Below are 25,083 nucleotides of genomic sequence, written 5' to 3'. Positions count from 1 at the left end.
TTAGAAAGTCTTTTTTTTTAAACTTCTTGGCAATGGCCTAGAATCAACTAAAGCCACAGAAAAGAAAAACATTATTATGAAATACATTATAAACTTAAAACTATTCACTTCTCTTCATTTCAAATTCAACTGAAGTCTAACCTCTGGAAAAGACCTGTCTGTGATAAGGTCATCGTTAATTTCCTCTAAGCCTTTTGGACATGTGACCTTTGTAGCTTCACTGCATAAAACTGCAAAATCTTCAGTAAGACTAAACATCACTGGAGGAACAGGAACTCTCACTCATTGTCCGTGGAAACACAAAATGGTATATGGCTACTTTGGCAGACAGGTTGTTTCTTACAAAACTAAACAGACTCTTACCATAGGATCAGCAATCACACTCCTTGGTGTTTACCCAAAGGAGCTGAAAGCGTATGTCCACTCAAAAACCACCACACGGGTGCTCATAGCAGCTTCATTCGTAATTGCCAAAACTTGGAAGCAACCAAGATATTCTTCAATAAATGAGTGGATAACCTGGGGTACATGCAGACAATGCAATAAGATCATCACCACAAAAGAGCAAGCTACCAAGCTTCGCAGACAACGAGGGACTTTAAACGCAGATGACTAAGCGAAAGGAGCCCACCAGAAAAGGCTACAGACTATATAATTCCAACTATATGACCTTCTGGAAAAGGCAAAACTATGGAGACAGTAAAAACTACGGAGACAGTGGTTGCCAGGGGCTGGGGGGAGGGAAGGACGAATAGGTGAAGCCACCTTTAGAGCAGTGGAGATGCTCTGTCTGAAACTATAATAATGAAAGCATGTTACTGTCCATTTGTTCAAACCCGTAAAATGTATAACAAGAGTGAACAGTAATGTAAACTGTAGACCTTGGGTAATTATGACGTGTCGATGAAGGCACATCAATTCTAACACATGAATCACTCTGTGAGTCGAGTTGATACTGGAGGAGGCTGCGCGAGTGTAGGAGAAGAGGATATACGGGAAATGTCTGTACTTTCTGCCCAGTTTTGCTGTGAACCTAAACCTGCTCTACAAAAATAAAGTCTTAATTAGAAAGCTAATAAAAACTCAACATCTGGGCTTCCCTGGTGGCGCAGTAGTTGAGAGTCCGCCTGCCGATGCACGGGACACGGGTTCGCGCCCCGGTCCGGGAAGATCCCACATGCCGCGGAGCTGCTGCGCCCGTGAGCCATGGCCGCTGAGCCTGCGCGTCCGGAGCCTGTGCTCCGCAGCGGGAGAGGCCGCAACGGTGAGGGGCCCGCGTACCGCAAAACAAAAACAAACACAAAACTCAACATCTTTAGTAAGCACACAAGCTGTATCACATTTTCAAGGGGGAAAAGACAGCTCCACTGGCAGGAAACCACCATTAACATCCTTTTTTATCATTCTCTATGAATAATAAAAATCATTTTTAATACACTGGGGTGAAAGACCCTTGAATGTAAAAAGAATATATTAAAAACAACATATCTTTGCCTAAATTAGCCAGATTGGCTATTGACCCTGGCTGAAAATCTTGCTTAAGGACCAAGACTTTTACATTCCGAAACTCTAGATTCACTTAGGGATTCAAATTTTCAGCTAAAACGAATCAGATTCATCAAGATAGAAAAGAGATACTCGAGTCAACACAGTGCTTGGTTTTGATTCACCCTGAGAAGAGAAAAGGCTTCTCTTAGAGGCAGGTATTTTACTTGTTCGTTGCATGAGTTCCTCCCCGCGATGCTCCCCACTTCTTAGGCACCTTCTAAGAGGTGAAGGTGGCTTATTCTTTGTAGTCTATGAACAACGAAACCAATATTTCCAGGGAAATTTAAGATTTGATTTCAGCGGAGGTGACCTGCTCAAAGTCACTACAATCTTTAAGAGACAGAGGAGCCTCTTGAGGGTCATAAATTTGGCAAAAATTAGAAATGTTAGCATACGCTTTTGCATGCCTAAATTAGCATGTCACATGATCATGGTATTAGAGATTTGGGAGAAATCTCAGAGATCGTGGACATTCATTCCCTTTGCAGACCAAAAAATGTGGACCTGAGATGAACCCAGATATCCTGCATTATAATTCAAGCAGTGGTAATGTATTTTTATTTTTCATGGTGTAAGATGTATTGCAATAGCTTAATAAATTATTTTTCAAGTAATTTTTATGAAATATGTAATGTTATCAATATCGAATTTTCAATTTATGTGTTTATTTCAGTCATAAACACACTTTTTTTTCTTTTGGTACGCGGGCCTCTCACTGCTGTGGCCTCTCCGGTCGCGGAGCACAGGCTCCGGACGCACAGGCTCAGCGGCCATGGCCCACGGGTGCAGCCGCTCCGCGGCATGTGGGATCTTCCCGGACCGGGGCACGAACCCGTGTCCCCTGCATCGGCAGGCGGACTCTCAACCACTGCGCCACCAGGGAAGCCCATAAACACACTTTTTAAACCACAAAACATAACGGACTAAACTTGTCAAGCCTCTTTTTTGTTGCATGTCAAAATACTTTAATGTTCGTTGTAGGGGACTACAGTGTGCCAGCAGTGGGTTTGGTCAGTTAAAACATTCGAGAAGCAGAATTAATTCTAGGAAGCCACCAGGGCACTATTTAATGCACAGCACTAATTACCAAACTCAAAAAGATTATGCTATTTCCAGACAGGTCTAATAAGTCTCTTAGGATAGCAATTAAGAAAGTTCGGATTGCTGCTTTAAGTTTTTTCCTGAGTAAAATGGGATTCTTGCAGGAAAGCCATTATTTAAGTGGCACACAATGTCAGTCCTGTGTTAGGGGTGAATTCCTTGACACTGGCAGGCCCGGCAGACACAAGTCAAACTAGGTTCAAACTGTCCACTTGACAAGGTAGAATGGATGGTTACATCTTGCAGGTTGCTGAGATCCCGAGAACCCTGAAAATCCACCTCAAAATAGAAATGTGTATAAATTAGTTTGGCAAATCATAGTGGCAAATCATCTCTATCATCTGCCTCTTTGTCAACATCTTCTTGAGGAAGGTAAAATGCTCCCTTTAATTGTCCCATTTAAACCCAGGCGCCGCGATGGTTCAGGTCTGATTACTACAGAATTTTCTATTTCATCCCGTAAAATAACACGACTTTTCTGCCACGGCTGAGTAAAAGAACACAGCAGATGCTAAGGGCAGGAATTTAAACCCCATCCTATAGCAATGATAATTACTTATTTTCTTCTTTCTCTGTGACGGTATTTTCAAAGTGTTGCCCTAGTTTTCGCTTTATTCCTCTTCATTTCAGCAAATCTCTGTTCTGTGCCTTCTGTGCAAATCCTGGCATGAGACGAGAGACCAAGAAGACAGAAGGAAGGAAGGAGACTGCTTTTCTGAGTCTTGTCTTCCATCCACAAATACCTCTCAGCTGAATTTATATTAATACATCATAAAAGCATGGTTGTGATTTTTGCGATTATTATTTCTAAAGAAATGGAGAGAACTGGGCAACAAATCCATTTATTTCCCCCACCTCAGACCACAACCACCGTTCAGACAACTGACAGCCGTTGTCTGCGTTGTTCCTGCATCGCCCTAAAAGCTCTCCTGCCACCAAGTTCTCTTGTCGCCAAGGCAGCCCATTAACTTCCTGTTTCACAACCGTGGTGATGGCTGTCCTCTAGGGGGTCCCTGCTGCTCTCAGAATGAGAACAAACGTTCCTTAGTAGGTCAACAAGGCCCTCAAGATCTGGAGCCTGCATATTTATAAGTATTATTTCTCAGAATTCCCCCCAAACACGTCTGTCCAGCCTCCAGCCTTACAGAAATATTTACATTTTCCTTTGCACACCAGACTTTAATTTCTCATTTTCTCTATGGGAAGTTACCGTCCCTTCTTTCTCCTAATACCTACCTCTCCTTCAGGTTTTAAATTCCATATGATTTCCTCAAAGAAGGAAGCCTTTTCTTACGTGTAGAACTGGGGTTAGGGGCCTCTTAAGGGTGCTACCACAGAACTTTTGCTTTCCTCTATCTGTTCATTCAGAAAGCCTTTACTAAACAGCTGCTCTGTGCCAGGCCTTATTCCAGGAGCCTGGGAGCAAACAAAACCAGTGAACAAACAAACACCAACAAAAACTCCCTGCCCACATGGCACTTACTTTCAAGATGGAGAAAACAATTAACAAGGTAATGAATACATTCATTATAAATACAGTAGACTAGGAGCTATTAAAGGGAAACGTACGAAAAAGCTGGAGCAGGGAAGGGGGATGGAACACACCCTAATGGGTGGGAGATTGCAAGTTTAAATAGAGAACCTGCTTCTGGGGTCGTTAAGGAGATGAAAACTGAACAAAGAGCTACAGAGGGGCAGGAGGCTTAGCCTTGCAGATGCTAAGGGCAGAAGAGTCCAGAAGAGGACAGAGCCAGTGCAAAGGCTCTGAAGAGAGAACGTGTCTCCCGTGCTTAAAAAACGGCAGAATGATACGTGCACCCCAATGTCTATAGCAGCTCTATTTACAACAGCGAAGACATGGAAACCACCTAAGTGCCCACCGACAGATGACTGGATAAAGAAGATGTGGTACATATATACAATGGAATATTACTCAGCCATAAAAAAGAATGAAATAATGCCATTTGCAGCAACATGGATGGACCTAGAGATTATCATACTAAGTGAAGTAAGTCAGAAAGAGAAGGACAAATACCGTATCATATCACCTATATGTGGAATCTATAAAAAGGGTACAAATGAACTTATTTATAAAACAGAAATATATTCACAGATGTAGAAAACAACTTATGGTTACCAGGCAGTGACGGGGGGGATAAACTGGGAGATTGGGATTGATATATACACACTACTACATATAAAATAGATCACTAGTAAGAACCTGCTGTAGAGCACAGGGAACTCTACTCAGTACTCTGTAATGACCTATATGGGAAAAGAACCTAAAAAAGAGTGGATCTATGTATCTGTATAAATGAGTCACTTTTCTGTGCACCTGACACTAACACAACATTGTACATCAGCTATAGTCCAATAAAAATAATAAAAAAAAAAAGAACTGGCAGAAAGGCCACTGTAGCTGAAGCAGAGGGAGTGAGGGGAGAGCCCGAGAGAGGAAGGTGGAGCACGTAGGGCTTCGTGGTCAGTGGGGTGAGTCTGGCTTGCACTGCTGTGGTATGGATGGCCACAGGGCTGGGGGGCCAGAGAGCAGCAGGGACACAATGTAATTTACATTTTAAAAGGACCACAAGCATGGGAGAGAGAGGGGTCAGTCAGGAGGCAGGGAACCCCGTCTAGGAGATCGTTGCAGTAACCCAGCAGCAGGGCCATGGGGGCTGGATTTAGGGTGGGTGCAGAAGAGGCGTAGTGTTCCCTGACAGACTGGACGTGGGCCACCGGGTAAGAGGGGGCTCCGGGACACTTGCAAGTCCTTGGCTGAAGGAACAGCTGAAAAGACGGGGTTGCCATCAACTGACAGGGAAGGGTTGTTGTAGGAATAGTGTTTCAGGGGATGAAGAGGGAGCAGAGGTGGAAATCAGAAGTTGAGAATGCGTTGATATTAACGCGTCCGTAAGACAACTTCCACCAAAGTTAATACAAGGTGATTGCTGGTTTCTAGCCTGAAGACGATCGACCCCTTGAAGACTGGAACTTTGTCTTTTCTCTGACACCTAGAACAGTGACCGCTTGCAGAGTAAAAACTCAGTAAAATGTATAATGAATTGATGAATGAATAAGTGAATACTGCCCCAAATTAGCACATTAGTGAAAGAGAGTCAGATTTTAAGTCTCTAGAGTTATTTTTGGCACAGGATATAAGAATGAAGAAATTTAACATTTGCAATTTATATTCGGTGGTTATTAAAATATGTTAAATATTGAAACACATAAGGTTTACTTGTATTTATTGAATAAGATTGATTTTAATTAGGAAGCTGTGGAAGGTGTATTAACTTTCAAGGAAGACTAGAAGTTTTAAATAATTACTAATTTAATAGTCCCACAACTTGATATAAATTATATAATTTCCAATGCCTAACCACGGAGAGGATTTGATGTCATGAATTATATTTTTACAGGCTCTCATGCCTATAGCATAAGTTTACGATTTAAATTATCTAGCAACATACCCGATACAGTCCGTGACCCAAAACACAATGTAAAAAGAGATAACCGCATTCGAGATATTTTCCCTTGGACAGATGATATATGCTTGTTTGTATTAGGAAATGGTATATTGTTCCCTATCTAGTTTTTCTTCCTTTCTTCTGCCCGTGAAACAATCATGAGAGACACAACCATGAAAGTCCTGTCTTGGAATTACTCTTTACACCTGTTGACAACACACTCCTCCCGATTTCCCTGGACCTGTTACGCTGTGGCATGGCTCACGGGCAAAGCCCTGCTCAGGCGTCCTACCTCTGGAAAGCCTTCCTACCGTACTGTCCTAATCATGTGTAGGAGCTGCCACCGTTTACATGTATCACTCGCTATTATATTTGCTTACGGGCATGTTTGTATCCTCCATAAGGCTTTGGATTATCAAAGGCAAGAGTCATTCTTTAAAAGTATATTGAGTTCCCGGCTGTCTAGTACATAAGCAATATGCCTCCGTGTTAGGATGAACTCCCACCCAAAGGCACATCCTCCACACAGATTTTCAGTACTTTCTATCAAGCTTCAAAGACCATAGAAGATATATCTCCTACCGGCACCTCTGTTTCCAAAGCTGTGCTAAGTGAGTCTTTGTAAATGTTGTTGAATTTTGGGGCCGAGGGTCAAAAAGTGATTGACAGCCTACTTTTTCGGGGGTGGAGGGTGAAGCAGAAAAGAACAGCTTTATTGCTTTGCTGTTCGTGCAGGCTCGTGCCCTGAAAAACTGTGTGTCCCAACCCGGAAGGATTTGGTGAGGAGTTCTACAGCAATGGTTCTAGGGCGGGGTTGCTGATAAGGACCAGGGTGTGTGCAGGGCCTGCGCTCCTTTAATCTGGCCTCCAGGACCTTCCCTGAGTTCCAACCGGTAGGTTCAAACAGCCGCTAATCAGGGAAGGGAGGGGATGCGGAGACAAGGGAGGGGCAGTCAGGAAACAACAGTGTAGCCTTGGGGCAGGGCCCTTGTACTACCTCAAGGGATACACAGAACATGGAAGAGGCTGTGTTTTGTTTTGTTTTGTTTTTAACATCTTTATTGGAGTATAATTGCCTTACAATGGTGGGTTAGTTTCTGCTGTATAACAAAGTGAATCAGCTATACGTATACATATATCCCCATATCCCCTCCCGCTTGCGTCTCCCTCCCTATCCCACTCCTCTAGGTGGTCACAAAGCACTGAACTGATCTCCCTGTGCTATGCGGCATACCATATGCTAACACACATGTATGGAATAATAAAAAAAAAAGTTCTGAAGCACCTGGGGGCAAGAAGGGAATAACGACACAGACCTACTCGCGAGGCTGTGTCTTTAACCTTTTAAACCTATGCTCTTTGCGGCGCCCCACAAGGAAGGGCCACCACGGTCTTTCTGAAACTTGTCAGAAGAAACCAAAAGGGAGCCGCTCTGGAGGGAAATGTTACAGCCAGAAGGGAGCAAAGAAAGGTCACCAGCAGAGTGAACTCTGCTGCTAGGTCTCAGCAAAAACGTTGGCAGAATGCATTGCTCTCTTATCCCCTAAATCGCTGCGCTTTGAGGCAGAGCACGTGAACTTTAATAACCATATGCCTTCCGTGAGAAAAGAATCATCTCCTTTCGCTTTCATCCTTCTCACAGCCAGCAGCAGTGGGAGGCTCCACGATGACTAGCAGAGTGTTCAAAGGAATGTCAGTCCCATCTGAGGGTGAACGCCACATGCACGCTCCATCAGAGGACTTCACTGGCCGCACATCTGGACGCAGGGAAGCCTGCAATCCCAGCGGATGTGGGCCTCAGTCAGACCCCTGCTGAACACAGGAGGAGACAGACACTGATGGGGTCCCCTCCCTTCTAAGCAGCCCTGTTAAATGGTGGCAGGCCCACGGCCCTCAAGCCCTTTATACATATATCTGTGCTGAATCTCAGTCAAGGTCACCAAACGAGAAGTCACCTACTTTAGAGAAGAACTTAGCTCCGGGCTAAGCTTTAGCATCCTATGGGATGCTTTCCTAAATTTGACGTTGAATTAATAGGATCCATTTACACACCCCAAAGGAGAAAATTTAAAAGTTTCTAATTCTTATCTAGCACCAGTCTCACAACCAGACGCAAATTTAAAGCCAAACAATTTGTGCAGAAAACAACAACATCAACAAAACTTCTCCAGGATGTATGAACATAACTATGAGAGCAACTGAAATGACACTGTCCCTGACTGGTTCTTGCGCAACCTGCACTATAATACACAGATAACACAGATAAACAGATCACTATACATTTGACAATATTCTGCAGCTTTTATTTTTCATAAACCTAGTCTCAAAAAGTGAACATGATCTCATCTCACTCACTCTTCCTCCCTCTGGTTTTACTCTTATCTCTGCTGTCAATCAGGTGACGAACAGAAGAAAAAGAAACCCCTTCCTATCAACAGCAGAAATATGTCATATTTGGGGGTAAATATATGCATGTATGTATAGACACAATAAAGTACACTGAATAAACCAGTGAAGACCTCAAGGTGTCCAGACACACAGAGAATAGAAGATGAGTCTGGGTAGCGCTTTTTACAGAGCAGTGCATGGCATTTAGCGTTCAAAGTTTCTTTGATTACATAAATCATTATATTTATTTTGTTAATTATGAAAACAAATTGAGACTTTTATCTTCTTCCTAAGGTGTCCCAGAGAACAGGCTACTCACCCACAGTTAGATAGAGATAGAGATGAGGGTGGATAGGGAGGGGGAGGGGAGGGGAGGGGAGGGGGAGGGGATGGGAGGGGGAGGTGAAGATGGTGGAGGCGGAGGTGGAAATGGAGATGGAGGTGGAGGTGGGGATAGACATGGTGATGGAGGTAGAAGTAGATCCTGATAGATACGTACCTTAATTGTAGTCGTGTGTGCTCCAGGGTATTCTTTTTCTTCCAGTGTTGACCATCTCTCTATAAACTTAGATACCATGGAGTCATCATAGTCTACTATCTGAAATCCAGAGACGTTTGCACCTCCAAACTGAATTTTTAATAGGTCTCCATCGGTAAATCCCTGGACAGAGAACATATTTATGTCATGCTTTCTATTAAGAACCAAATAGAACTTAACGTTAAGCAAATAGCTCTATACATTGTGGTTTTACAAATTTCAAAGAACTCATGAGGGAGATAAAAAGCCTATAGTAAATGTTTCATGTATTTTAACAGCCAATATTCTTCCCCAGCACCTAGCCTCATCCTGGTCACAGCGGGTCCTTAATCAATGATTGTTAATTGGTCACACTTACATAAAAGTTCTCTGTATTATTGAGAAATCTTCCAAGGATAAGAACTGGGTTTTATTTACTGTATTTACAACAAAGCATCACCAGATACAAACATTAAGCTACTTCTCCAAGAGCTACGACATTGCGTGACGGTTATTCCTATTTAAACTGTTCACTCTCTCAGGTGACATCAAAACCTTGTCAATGAGAAGGGAAGGTACCAAATGCTTTGTCATTATTGGAGAACAATTAAGCATTTTCACTTTAAGCATGAAACTTAGTTTCTATAAAATGTTTTAAATTTTAAAAAGCCACTTCTACTGCATTGTTAGAATGAATTCAGTCATTACTAAAACTATCATATAGTGTTTCCACTGCTTTCAAATCTTGTGCTGCCATAAAGTGTATCTCAATTTGGGAGTACATTCTCTGAAAGATGAAATCACAATTTTAAAAAGTCACAATTATAAATATTTTCATCTTATACACTTATTCCTTATTATCACACAGAAGAATTGGAAATATTTTGACCTAAATATGAGAGCCTTTTCTTTGTTGTTGATATTAAAAATATAGTTTAATATTATTTGTTATTGGCTCATATTTTTGCTTTTTCTTTTTATCAAATAATGCAAATAGAGGAAAATGTATATAACAAAATTCACAGATTTTCTGTTCTGACCCACGCATGCCTCAGTTAAGCTGCTTCAAAACAATCAATTTCAGTAATTTTTGTTTTTCGTGTATTTACCTCTGTAATTCTGCATGACACATTTTTGTTCTTCTTTCCTAACTTACCCATGTTAGATTTTCTTCTTCAGTTTATACTTGTGCCAGATGAGTATGTAAGTCTCATAAGCAAACCATCTATCTCCTCAGCCATTTTAATGTTCACTGTTTTCACAGTTAGAATTCTGTTGTTCAGAGCAAAGCCAAATAACGTGTTTGGATTGCATTTTCCTTCTTGAAAAGTATTTTATTCTAATGTTAATGATTGCTTCATTGTTTTCACTACTAGAGCTTTCTCTTTCTTATTTTTTCTCCAGTTGCTCCATGTAAAAATTTTCATGTTTATATGGGTAAAAGTTTTTTCAATTAAAATGTTGAAACATATCAAGTCATCTCTCTTTTCCCCTGCCTCCTGGAGCCTTCCACCTTAACGCTGCAATCTGAATCGTTCCTCTTTCATCTGCTCTGCAACTGTTCTCCTGAAATGCCCCTTCCCCTCTTTTCTGAGTAGCTTCTCTGTATCCTCCATCACTTTTCTCTCCTGTTTTACCCCTTTCTTCAGCTAGAGTCCTCCGTAGTCTCCTGAGACACGTGGAGGTACCTTTTTTGAGACACTGAATGTCTGTAAATACCTTTGTTTTCTCTGACACTTGACTGGTATTTTGGCTGGGTATAGCATTTGAAGTTGAAACCCTGATAATCTGAAGGCATTGTTCTACTGACTTACTGTTTCTACTGAAAAATACAACAGCATTATTTCTAATTATTTTTTGTCTGTGACCTGCTTCATACTCCTTCCGGCTTCCCACCTGTCATAAACTTTAAGATCTTCTATTTATCTCTGAAAGGTCATGGTGATAGTTTACGAAAGAAGCCTTTTGTCTTTCATTATTGTGTGTACTCAACAGGCAGATTTATGTCATTTAGTACCGGAAATTTCTGAGTGTTTCTCTGATGATTTCCTTCCCCTGTTTTCACTATGTCTGTTTAGAAGGTTTATTAATAAGACATCACAACCCCTAGATTAAACATCTGAGTCCCTCAGTTTTCTCCACATACACCGTCTTTTATTGTATTATCATTTTGCCACATAATCTGGAAGATTTTCTCAACTTTACCTTCAAACTCATGTAATTTTACTAGTTATTCTATGAAAAATAAGTTAACTTCCCAGAGCTCTTTCTTGTTCCTTGAATTTTTTTTACAGCAGCCTTTTCTCCTCTTTTTTGGATAACATATTTTGTCTTATTTCTCTGAAGAGATTCTTACAATTTGCAGCACTTTCTCCTGACTCCTGCCTGCCTTGTTTCCGTGTACCTGTTTATTTGTATTACATCCCTCATGGCAAAGACTCTTTTCTCAAAAGTCTGGTAATGCTTGGCTGTCTAAGAGGAAGATGCCAAAACATTTCTTGGCATTTCTGTGTGCACGGGCAGGGCTGGTTGATGAGTGAACCTCACTGTAAGGCAGTCAGGTGGGCGGATTGCAGGGCTTTTCGTCTGATTCTGAAGGGCTGAAGAAACGAGAATTGGATCCCTTCTGACCGCTTCCTCATCCTTTATCCCCTTTAATGACGTATCAGGAACTGAACTATAGCCTGTGTTTGGGGAGCCTAATCGAGCATTCAGCAATTTCTGAAGAAACAAGTCACTAACAGTATCTGAGGATTTTTCTATCTTTTACAACCACTTCCTTTCACCCATTAGCCACTGGAGATGGAAGAAGGGACATTCCCAACCAAGACTTTGGAAGATGAAAGCCCTTCAACTTTGGATGGCATTCTCCAATTTTAAATGGCACTGAAATTTTCAAGTGCCCTAGAGATTCTCAGAAACTGCAGCACTCTACAGATTCTTTGAATTTACTGATTCACTAGAAATTCCATGTGGCGAGGATACCAAGTATTCAGAGAAGGAAAAACACAACTTGAATTCAGATAAAATGTTATGTAGATTTCTCCCTATAGCAGCATGACAGCAGCAAGAACTTGCTTTTATTTTTGAACCTTTTTACGTTGGTCAACACACGTTTCCTTTTTCACAGCATCTAATATCAACTCTCAAATTGATGACCTCCTTCTGCCATTATTTCTCAATGTCCCAATATAACCTTCTCCATCTGGACATTTTTAAAGATCACAGCTTTCGGTGTGGCTCTGTGCTGTTCATCAATGGCACAGGTCACACAGGGACTGACTGGCCAGGCTGTTCCCTGCACAGAATGTGGTTCTGGAACGCCTGATTACAGAGCTTCACTTATTTTAACTCTCGCTGCTCTGGTCGGGACTCATTTAGGATCTATAAGCCATATTATAAGGGTAAGTTCTAAAAAATTATTATAGCGATGAGCCATTTCATTGCCAAACAGAAATTTTATCTTGAACAACCAACTTCTCTCAATATATGTAGGTCTGAGATTGAATATTCTTTATCATTGGTGCCACTTTCTAGTGAAAACAATATTTATCACTTGTAAGGTTGTGGGGTTTTTAAATCTCTCCATGACTACTGGAAATAATGTCTTGTGACATAACAATCTAATATTCCACAAGCGACATCATAAATCCTCATCTGTATAAATAGGAAATTTTCACAGTCCTATGATGCTACTGAGAATACGCTCATTCTCTGCTCTTGTCACTCTTTTAATCACCTTTTTTTCTGAGGCTGGGGAGACGGAGCCCTCAGTTGCGCAGAATCATACTTGTTTAAAGAACGTAGACCTTTGCAGCAGGGGAGCCTCAAGCTCACATTGATGCCGATCTAAAAACTATTTTGAAAAAATAAATTTCTAGCGGTCGTTCTAAATTGACTTTGATCATGCTTAAGAAGGGAGATACAACTAATCACGGGAATGTTTCAGTATAATCGTAATTTGAGGGAATCTCAATGAAAAAGTGATCAGCTATTCAATTTTCATTGTGTTGCTTATACAGTAAGTAGCAGATCAGACATAAATAATACACAATATATACATATTCTGGATATTTCCAGGCTTTATTTTGCACCAAGACATATTCTCACAAATGTGCATTTCAAACATTATAGATACTAAGAACTTTAAAGAAATGGGTAAAGTTTATAATTACGGTGACAGTGAGAAACAAGGGGAAATGTGGACACTTAAATTTTATATCTTTTTGAAAATTTTCCCTTAGTTAAAATATACCTTTAACACAAAGTATAAGCTTGTCAAATATTGTTCTATAATTTCTCACATCATTTATAACAATAGGAAATTGATTAGAAAATATGAAATGGAAAGTAAATCTAAAGTGTAACAAATTCAGAAAAATATTGTCACTTCTAACTGATTGATATAATCAAAATATGTTTTTTAAAATACCACTGATAAATGCTGGCCATAAAATTTTTTTGAATTAACGGGCATCTCTATTAAAATAATAAATATCATTAATTCACCTACCAGATTTGCAATGATGTAATGGTACCCTTTAACGTGTTTTCCAATGGTAATAACCTAACAAAGATAAAGAAACAAATGTAAGTAATGTAAATGTAAAATTACTTCTGTTATGACCTGATTCAGAAAATAAATTTTATCTACTGTGTTTCTTGATAGTCTACAATGAGTCATATTTGATAAAATATAATTATCAAATTCAGATAATATTTCTCTCAGAAAAAAGTAACCATACATTTTAGTGCTTTATAAATATTATCTTTCAAGAAGTCAATAACTAAACAAAAGTGATTACCTTGGTTTCGTTAATAGTGAAAATAAGGTTTCAATATTTTAAGAAATGTGAAATCAAAAACGTGTTGAATCCCTAATAAGGCATAATTTTATTCTTACAAAAGCTATTTTTTTTCTTTTCAGTGAAACATAGACAGCTGAACCCAGCATCTGAGATTTTATATTCACAATCTACATTCAAAGATAAACACAGAGTTTATAGCAGTACATGGGTTTTTAAAAGAATATTAATAAGCATATAACAGAATTGTTATATAGATCTATAAAATAAAATTCCAATCTTAAGAATCTTGAAATACTTATAGTCTAGTTCAAATGAACATTGTTATTTCTCGTTTAAGGCAGCAAAATGTCAGAGAAGCTAATTTCTCTCCACAAATCTAAGTCAAAAATCATGGCACAAGTAGTCATTTGGCAATGCTCCCAACAGTTTTGGACATTATTGTATCACCTGGACTCTCACTGATCTCTTATCACTTATAAAGGGAAGTAGGTAAAATGGCCACGCTGCAGCCCTGGTACTGAGATACTCAAATGTAATTTCTATTTTTAAGAAAATAGTCACACTAACGGAAAGCATTAACTGTTATTAAAAATGGAAAAGGTTAGATTCCCTCCCTTACTGAACTGTTTTGGCGGCTTCCCCTTGCTTTTATTAGCGTAATGTACGAAATCCTTCACACACTGTGACGCTCAGGCCCACCTTCTCACTCTCTATACTAGAGCCACGTGGCCCTCTTTTTGTTCCTTTGTGCAAAAAGAGCTTCTTTCCGTCACCTCAGGGCTTTCATAGATCCTGTTTCCTCTGCTTGGAAAGCTCCCTCCACACCATACCCTTTGTCTCTTAAGGCACAGTGAATCTCAGCCCAGTGTTACCTCCTAGAAGACTTCCCTCCTTCATCCCAGGCAAAGTCAGATGCTCCAAAGCAACACATTCAGTCAAAGAGCAAGGGGAGGGCCAGATCCCAGAGGGATTCCACCGTATGTTACTTTGATAGTCTAGCATGGTCACAAATTTGGAAGGCAGTTAGGCTTATCTTATTTTTTAACTTATTTTTTTGTAACGCAACTAAATTGCCTTTTCCAAGAAAATGAATACTCTGTGTTGAAGGGAGAATTTTGAAGAAAGATGTCCTCCTGAATGAAAAATCTATTAATTAGCATCAGCTGAACTGAGACGGTCATGCCCCTCCTATTTCCTACTGGCATCTGTTGATTGTGCTTATTGGTCATTCTACTTTCATAATCGTGCGTGTTTTCCTTCTGGGAATTCAGAAAAAACACAGTATTAATGGTGCTACCAGAAGTAGAAGTAGTTGAGTTTAGTGTTCATTGAGAAAAAGGAGAAATATGAAGAATGGTCTAGGCTTACTTCTCTCTAAGAATTAGTATCAGCCATACCATCATATCTTTGCTTTATGGAGCCATTAGTATTGCATTAACAGTAGTAAATTTATGTTAATTTCTAAGTGTTTTTGATGTCTGAGTCCTTTACCCACCTAATCACAACTAGAAATAAGTGTCTCTAAAGTTTTATTGAATGATAAAATACTCATAGACTAACAGCATTTAATTATATTTCTAACTTTAAGCAATGATGAATATAAAGTTTCATCTCATCTCCATTCTCTTGACAGAGTGAGTAAGTCAATAGTGTTTCCTTTTCTTGAAATGTACCTCAACCCCACTTTCTGCCTGGTAAACTCTATTCCTTGAAGGCCTACCATGATCTCCCAGTCGAAATTATTTTTTCTGCAATTTTTTTTCTCATAACATCCTGTTCTGTTCATTCATAGTATTACCATTACTATAACTGCATATTAACGTAACTGTGAAACATCATGGCTATTCACCTTGATGGGCATGCCTGTTTTGTTTAACACTACATCTTGGATCTCCTGCAGTGCCTGTCTGGTAAGCATCAGACACTCAGGGAAATTCACTGAACAAACAACTGGAGGAATCCAAGCCAGCCAGCCAAGTGGTACCCATGTGTGACCCATTCATACATCTTCCCAACCCTGTTAAGACAGGTACTTCCTCCTGCATGCTCTTAGACCACATTGCTTTACAACTTGTAATACAGCAGTGTTTATTGTGTGTGTACATTTTCCTTCCCCTTTAAACAATGAATTCAGAAGGTAAAGTCAAGACCCTTACCTTTCTTGGCATCCCTCATTCCAGATACATACAATGTCCTCAATAAATCCACACACTCACATAATACATTCAAATAAAATATATGTGCAAAATACTGTGTACATTTTGAATGGATGTCCATATGGACATTTATTTAATCACGATCATATATTTGCTACAAAAAATTTCATTCCATGAAATAATGCCATTTGCAGCAACATGGATGGACCTAGAGATTATCATACAAAGTGAAGCAAGTCAGACAGAGAAAGACAAATATCGTATAATAACACTTATATGTGGAATCTAAAATATGACACAAATGAACGTATCTATGAAACAGAAACAGACTCATAGACATAGAGAACAGACTTATGGTTACCAAGGGGGAGAAGGGGTTAGGGGAGGGAAGGATTGAGAGTTTGGGATTAGCAGATGCAAACTATTGTATAAAGAATGGATAAACAACAAGGTCCTACTGTATATCATAGGGAACTATATTCAATATCCTGTGATAAATCATAATGGAAAAGAATATAAAAAAGAATGTATATATGTGTGTCTGCATATATATATATATATGTGTGTATATATATATATATATATATATATATATATCTGAGTCACTTTGCAGTAGAGTAGAAATTAACACAACATTGTAAATCAACTATGCTTCAATAAAATAAATTTTTAAAAAATTCCATTCCACTCATGCAGCTTAATATCATCAAAACAAGCAACCCAATCAAAAAATGGGCAGAAGACCTAAATAGACATTTCTCCAAAGAAGACATACAGATGGCCACGAGGCACGTGAAAAGATGTTCACCATTGTTAATTATCAGAGAAATGCAAATCAAAACTACAATGAGGTATCACCTCATGCCAGTGAGAATGGCCATTATCAAAAAATTTACAAACAATAAATGCTGGAGAGGGTGTGGAGAAAAGGGAACCCTCCTGCACTGTTGGTGGGAATGTAAATTGATACAGCCACTATGGAGAACAGTAAGGAAATTCCTTAAAAAACTAAAAATAGAACTACCATATGACCCAGCAATCCCACTACTGGGCATATACCCTGAGAAAACCATACTTCAAAGAGTCATGTACCACAATGTTCACTGCAGCACTGTTTGCAATAGCCAGGACATGGAAGCAACCTAAGTGTCCATCGACAGATGAATGGATAAAGATGTGGCACATATACACAATGCAATATTACTCAGCCATGAAAAGAAACAAAATTGAGTTATTTGTAGTGAGGTGGATGGACCTAGAGTCTGTCAAACAGAGTGAAGTAAGTCAGAAAGAGAAAGACAAATACCATATGCTAACACATATATATGGAATCTAAAAAAAAAAAAAAAAATGGTACTGATGAACCTAGTTGCAGGGCAGAAATAAAGAGGTAGACCTAGAGAATGGACTTGATGACATGGGGTGGGAGGGCGAAGCTGGGGCAAAATGAGAATAGTAGCATCGACATACACTACCGAATGTAAAATATTTAGCTAGTGGGAAGCAGCCGCATAGCACAAGGAGATCAGCTCAGTGCTTTGTGACCGCCTGGAGGGGTGGGATAGGGAGGGTGGGAGGGAGGCTCAAGAGGGAGGGGATATGAGGACATGTGTATGCATATGGCTGATTCGCTTTGTTGTACGACAGAAACTAACACAGTACTGTGAAGCAATTATACTCCATTAAAGATCTATTAAAAAAGTAAAATGGATAACCAACAAAGACCTACTGTATAGCACAGGGAACTCTGCTCAGTGTTATGTAACCACCTAAATGGGAAAGTTATTTGAAAAATGATAGATACATGTATACACATAACTGAATCACTTTGCTGTACACCTGAAACTATCACATTTCTAATCAACTATACTCCAATATAAAATAAAAAGTTTACAAAAAAAGATTAAAAAAAAATCCATTCCATATAGTCCCAGTTTCTTTTGTAGTTTCTCTCTTCTAGTTTTGGAAATAATTATTTTCATATAGGCTTTCAGCAACTTGTATTATTATGAGTCATGAATACCTAAATTTTTAAAACAAAGACTAACAACTATTATCAAAATTCAGTTTTAATGAGAACCTCCTCTGAAATTCAAATGAGTTGTTAGGCTCCCATTTGAACAGAGGCCTTCGGGTTAAAGACAATCCCAGCTTCCTCTCCGGAGACAAGAATCAAGACTGTTCTACTGAAATGTTGACCTCTCTGATATAAAACATTTAGTTTGTTGTCATAACAAGCTAGTTTTATTCAGTTATTCAATATTTCATGAGAGATCCATTTTGTATATCTTAGGCCCTGTATTATTCTATAACAATTAAGGGTTCATCAAGGTTTATGTTTGCAAAATGCTTTGTTTTACAGATTAGTGAATCTAATTTTCTCCTCAAAGCCTAAGAAGGGCCAAGATATGCATACTTAATTGTGTAGTTTTCCTCCAATCCTATATTATTCCAAGGAATAATTTTATATACATACATTTGTGTATGTAAGTGACATACATAAACATATAACATATATATAATTATTCCAAGGAAAATATTATAAATGTACATTTTCAGCTGGAAAAGAAGCAGAAACCAGTGGAGGAGGCCTTAGGCAGCAAATCCTGATGCTTTTTAGCACCAGCTCTGGTCACCTACCCTACCTGCATAACATAGTGGATTTTATTTCTATCGTGTGGAAATCACTGCATGGCCGTCCCATCCTGAAAGATCTTAAAAGGAAGCAAGGTGATGTGGTGAGCACAGATATCTCTGGTATCATATTATTCTTTAAAATAATATAAATCAATACATCTAGTTTACTTTTCAAGCAGCAAGGACTGCATATATCACTCCTACATATTTTTTTTCATAGATTAATAGTTTCACAGTGACACAAAACCTACCTACTTAGGAGGAAAAAAATTACTTCTTGGAAAAATAAATACATGCTTTTTCTGAAGACCGAAGTCCACTCAGACAACAATCCAGGTTTAGCACACCACACTATATCCTAATGTTTGAAGTACTCCACGTCTTGCCGAAGAATCCATGAATTACTCACTTTTCCCTTAGGACCCAGACTTATTTTCACTTCATACCTGCCCATTTCTTTCTCTCTTAACAGCTCAAAAGAATTGAATTTTAAATTTCCACTTCAAAATATCAAAATTTAGGACAACACGATAGACCACACGATCAGGACCTGTATATTGCATACAGGTAATGGTTCGTGTGATGTGCCAGCACTACTGGGGACGCCCTGCTCTTGCTGAGTGAAGCCAGGGAGAAGGTCACTGCTGATCCTTGCCGGGTCCTCCACGGGCCCTGGGGAAACAACCTGCTGCTCAAGCACCGCCCCGAAACGCTCCCTGCAAACGCCGAGGCTGCACGCACGCGCTCGATTGGGCGCCCTAGGAAACAGACAGGAGCCCACCTGGTCCACGATGTCGTTGACTTTGTCCCGCTCACAGTCCAGGATGACCCGCCGTTCCTTCTTTAGCTCCAGATCCTGGAAGAGCGAGCGGTAGGTCTCATCTTTCTTGTCATTGTTGATGTTCCCCACGTTGATAGCAGTCACTTGCCACTTCTTTTCGGCAGCGGAATCCAGCACCGCCTGCAGGGTGGACAAGCCTAGGAAAGCAGAGAGACAGGGGGGCTGATGGCAAAAGGCTCGACTAACGGAGAAGCGCGCTGCGAAACTGACACGCATCTGGAAGGCTGCTACTTTTCTGCAACGAAGGGATGCTGACGCCTCTGAAGAGCGACAGCTACGATCCTTCGCAACACCCGCTCGTTGCCACTTCGCATCCAGAGCTCTTTCCTCTACCTGGGAAAACTGCACCCCCTTCATGCGGGCTTCTCAGCTGTTTTCTTTTGGACATTACCAAAGTGTGGTGTTTTAATACCTCTGGGGTTTGGGGGGTTTTGTTTGTTTGGCCACACCGTGCAGCTTGAGGGATGTTGGTTCCCCAACCAGGAATTGACCCCGTGCCCTCCGCAGTGAAAACGCCCAGTCCTAACAACTGGACCGCCAGGAAATTCCCTACCTCTGGTTTTAATGAAATCAAAGGACATCCATTCTTTCTTGTATAGAATAGAAAAAAATATTTCTTTATATATGACACGCTATCATTTCACATTATTATCCTGAAGACGGTGAGTCTATTTTCAGTGAGATGAATCTAGGTGGGTCTATGCGAGTCTGAAAACCAGTCATCTCTGAAGCTGCTCGATTTCCTCCTATCGTTTTCTGGTCGGCAGTTGTTATTTATTTATTTTTTTCCCTCAGCCTCTGTTATATCATTTTTGTTACTGGGACTAATCCTGTAGAAATTAAATGTTCACCTATTAACCACATGGTAGCAGTTAGTTTTCTAGTACACATTGGTTACACTTACTTAACTTCCCAAATGTGAGACCACTTTACTCGTCATTAGTAACTTTGTTTATAGCATCATACGACTTAGGTCATATAGAAAACTGTATTTTTGTTTTTAATTGGTCACACATTGCCTCATATGTAGGACTGGGAGGGAAAACAACTTGGGAACATCTTTCCTAAAGTTAATCCTGCAGTTTAGCACTTGGAAAACTAGTATATAGACTTGTCTTCCATGTCACTTCAACTCTTCACAGCCAACCCAAATTCATCATTTCTATGAATAGCTTAATGAACAACAAAAATCAAGGTTCCAAAAAGAATTCAGGACTCATCACATCATCTTCTTTATTGCAGAAAGACAAGAATATTGGACCCTTTTTACCCATAAAATCTGGGGTTTCCCTAATGTGAACACATGACTCTAGAAGCTTAATTCATGTTCTAAACTTTATTGAAATCTATTTACGACAGCAAAAAATATGCGTATTCTAAATGTTGTTGAAAATTACCTGAGCCTGGAAAATATCATTAAAATTCTCATTGATTCCATATTGCCAAGGGTATATAAGATGAGCCTAGAGCACCTTGTGGCCCCTCCAAAGCAGGAAGCTCTCCAAAACTATCAGCCTCGTGTCAAAAGACCCAGGAGCAAATTTGATGAGAATCACTTTAAACAGAGATGACGCAGTTGGAATAGCAATAAAAATAATAACTGCAAAAGGCTTAAATACATACATTTTCTAATCCATAGATTAGTAATGACATTTAAGAAAAAGATTTGATTGCCTTTGATGGATGCTAAGGAGACAAGCTATTAGTTTGAAAACTGGTAAATAAAGGTAAAGAAACAAGCATTTTCCCACCTTTCCTATATGAACTCTACTCAGGGTAATAGTTCATTAAGGGACGGGTTTTTTGGAAAAACTCCAGCTAATAAATGATGAACGAATATAGATTCAGAATTACAACCAATCTTGTAACACCTTGTGAATTAATGACTCAAGGCAAGAATCGTTAACTGCTGCTAACAAAACAAAAAGAGAGATGCGTAGAAGTTACGTGCCTTCAAATGGGGATACTCAACACCACCTATGAAATATTCATGCCAAGAAGTGAACGTGAACCTCAGCAAGGATCTAGATCTAATTACCCTTTTATAACGAATATATGGCACAGAGTAATATGTTAATCAAAGTCCAGACTGTGGGAAGCTCTACATTACCTTATAAAAGCCTAAAGAGATATGTTAACTAACTGGATATGTGGACCTCACTTTTATCCTGATTCAAACAAACTGTGAAAAAAAAAATAGATGATGCTAGTAACGAATTACTGTTAAGTTGTCTATATATGATAATGATATTGTAGTTATACTTAAACCAAGAGAATTGTTCTTTCAAAATATAAACTGAAATATTTACAGCTGAAATAACAGGATGTCAGTTATTTGCCTCAAAATAATGGTCAGGGGCTTCCCTGGTGGCGCAGTGGTTGAGAATCTGCCTGCCAATACAGGGGACACGGGTTCAAGCCCTGGTCTGGGAGGATCCCACATGCCGCAGAGCAACTAGGCCCGTGAGCCCCAACTACTGAGCCTGCGGGTCTGGAGCCTGTGCTCCGCAACAAGAGAGGCCGCGATAGTGAGAGGCCCGCACACCACGATGAAGAGTGGCCCCCGCTTGCCGCAACTAGAGAGAGCCCTCGCACAGAAACGAAGACCCAACACAGCCAAAAATAAAATAAATAAATTTTTTAAAATAAATAAATAATAATAATTGTCAAGAGCAGGATAGAGATAAAGCAAGTTTCCTCTTACCCTTCACTAATAAAGCTGGCTTAAGTGTCCTTTCAGGTCTTCTTCAGGACACATTATTCTGTCCATGTTGTTATTTTAAATATTTCATAATGAAAATTGAAAATAATTTACTTTTATTTCAAACTGAAAAGTCGAACGATAAATTAAACTTGAAATGAATTTTGTGGGGTTTTTTGGGCAAAACAACAAAATTAGTTTCCTCCATCCAGTCTTGTAGCAAAAAATACAGGGTACTCAAGAATTACTCAAGGGATAACTTAAACAGAGACCACATACCATTGTAAAAAATCTATTAATGATAAAACTTCTTTTAAAAACTTCACAGATCACCTATGATTTCCGTTCACTGTAAGTAAATTAAATCCTTCCAGGATGCATTCCAAGTCCTTTTCCCGTTTTTCATCATCAGTGAAGACAGAACCAAAGTTGGTCATCATGATGGACGCAACAGCTATCAATGTGCTTGAAAACACTTATTAAGTTTATTCAGTTTTTTTTCCAAGTAGGAGAAAAAGCTAATTTTCTAAACCTTTTTCACTGTCAAAGGTCCTACTTCGCCACATTCCAGTCATGATGTGACTCTTGTCACCTCTTTAAAACGACACATCCATGGGTGGTGTTCTACATACTACATATTACCATACAGCACTCACACGTGAGCTTCCTTTCTTCCAGGTAATCAATCATTTCATGTTGCTTTCATTTAATTATGAACTTAACCACATACCAAGTTAAAGTTTCAAGTGGTGATGCTCTTGACATTCTGTCCTATCCTTTAACACATATAACAAGAAATTTTAAATATAAATGCCAATGTATAAATGAATCTCAAGTGATATTTCTAAACTTAACATGTGTTGGCAGTTCACCTTGTCCAAAATATGGAGAGGATATATATATATAAAATCAATAAAAATGCATTTAAAGAAATAGCTGATTCAAACTCATCCATTTTATGTATCAAAAAATAACTCACAGTTGGTGTGGATTCTGTTATGAAAACTCTTAGAAGTAATATTTTGTAACCTATGAAACCTAAAAAAAAATACATCCATTTATTAAGATGCTAAACTGCCCAAGTGGTACGTAATCAGACGATGAATTTAGTTTCATCGGAAGACACTGAATATTATTCAGTTATCTCCTAAGGACAGCCAGAAATAATTCACCAACCATGGCATGATCTGTCTCACATTTTGAAGAGACTGCTGTCCCATGCTTATTAATCAATATTCTCCGATTTGTTTTATTTTTGGAAGTAGCAACTGACTCTCTCAAATACTTTCTCAACTTGATCTGCCCCTTTCCTACAACTAAGAGTTTTCTATTATGTCTTGTCTGGTTAGTTTAAAATTAATAGATCATTTTAAAATTTAAAAAAATCACTGAAAATGCACATCACAAATAGTAGGGTGAAATTAAATTATTCATACACAACACAAACTGATGCTCTTAGCCTCTTGGTAACATATTCCAATTAGGAGAGAAAGTATTACCTCTTTCCCTTCCACACAAACTAGCCTAGAAGTATCTTTATAAATACACTCATCCCTTAATTCAGAATATAAACTTGTATGGACACTGGGAATTCTATGTAAGTATTGGTTTGTTTAAAAACATTAGTAGCTGGTTATTCAACTCTAATATCTGTACCACTAAATCAGGACATTTAAATCCTGGTTTAATTTCTTACTATTTTATTGCTTATGACAAAGAGAACTTGAGATATACCGTTGTTCATCTACAAATAGAAAAAAAAAATTGGAAAATTAACTGCTCTTTCTAAGAAATATATTTAAAATATATTCTGAAAAACCTCAAGAAGGGCTTCCCTGGTGGCGCAGTGGTTGAGAGTCCGCCTGCCGTTGCAGGGGACGCGGGTTTGCGCCCCGGTCCGGGAGGATCCCACATGCCGCGGAGTGGCTGGGCCCGTGAGCCATGGCCGCTGAGCCTGCGCATCCGGAGCCTGTGCTCCGCAACGGGAGAGGCCACAGCAGTGAGAGGCCCGCGTACCGCAAAAAAAAAAAAAAAAAAATCCTCAAGAATATGACAGGAGTATAAAATTCAGTTCTACACTCTATTAAATGCTCAGACTTCTGGAGAAAATAAAGACTAGCTAAAGTACTGCTACTTACTTCTGTATTATGTTACTTCTTCGAGTGCCTAATTGTTGCTGGACTAGTTACAGCTGTACACCCTATTTATAAGCTGACACTCTCCCTAAAACTCTCTCCAAGAACCATCAGTAGTTCACAGTCGCATCTTAAGCTACTGCTCCTAAGCCTGTGACAAAATTACAGAAAAACCTTCAGCCCTGAAACAGGTGGAGTCTAAATGCCTCAGTTTGCACAGTACTAGGTGGAATTAAAAGTGACTACTGCATATAGGTATATTTCATTCAGACCATGTCTTTCTTCTTGAAAATATTTTTTGTTCCATTTAAAATTCACAGCCCTTATTCATCTTTCAGGCACAGAAATTAATATTTTATGATCACTAAATCACAGCAGCACGTCTAGGCCAGATTAGATTAACATATATTTCCCTCATTGACTTTCTCAGGAACATCATAAAAGCAATTTATAATCTGGAAGCATTTTTATGCTAGGCATGATGCCTTTTTTGAACTGGAATCCATGTGCCTTTCCTTCAGGGGACAAATAGTGTGGTTCAAAGTTAAAACCGAGTTATAAAAGCATTAGTTCTGGTTTTACCAACTGTCTACAGAAATGTATGACCTTACCTTATGAACATTGACGCAATAAATAAAAACCACATTTTGATTAAGTCCTGGTTCAAATGTGGTACATGTGAATCCAAAGACAAACCTATATTGAATGCAGTAACATAGGCAACCCCATGACTCTCTATCTCCAATGTGTTGAAGATCCGTCTACCTACTCTCCCTGCCATCTA

The 25,083-nt window shown here is 39.2% G+C and overlaps 1 protein-coding gene across 6 annotated transcripts in view; it reads right to left on the bottom strand.

The window, feature by feature from the left end:
* GRIA2 (glutamate ionotropic receptor AMPA type subunit 2) overlaps positions 1–25,083 on the bottom strand; it is a 160,148-nt gene that overhangs the window by 49,121 nt on the left and 85,944 nt on the right. For all 6 annotated transcript variants that reach the window (XM_027116816.1, XM_027116814.1, XM_027116813.1 and 3 more), the window contains exons 4-6: positions 19,404–19,600; positions 13,535–13,588; positions 9,004–9,165 (exon numbers count right to left, since the gene is read on the bottom strand). In XM_027116816.1, the coding sequence (XP_026972617.1) occupies positions 9,004–9,165; positions 13,535–13,588; positions 19,404–19,600 (413 nt within the window). The remainder of the gene's footprint in view (positions 1–9,003; positions 9,166–13,534; positions 13,589–19,403; positions 19,601–25,083) is intronic.

Source organism: Aethalodelphis obliquidens, unplaced genomic scaffold (genome assembly GCF_003676395.1).
Source record: "Aethalodelphis obliquidens isolate GAN/ISIS:26980383/991018 unplaced genomic scaffold, ASM367639v1 scaffold17, whole genome shotgun sequence".
NCBI lineage: Eukaryota > Metazoa > Chordata > Mammalia > Artiodactyla > Delphinidae > Aethalodelphis > Aethalodelphis obliquidens.
This window is presented reverse-complemented; position numbering and strand designations above follow the sequence as displayed.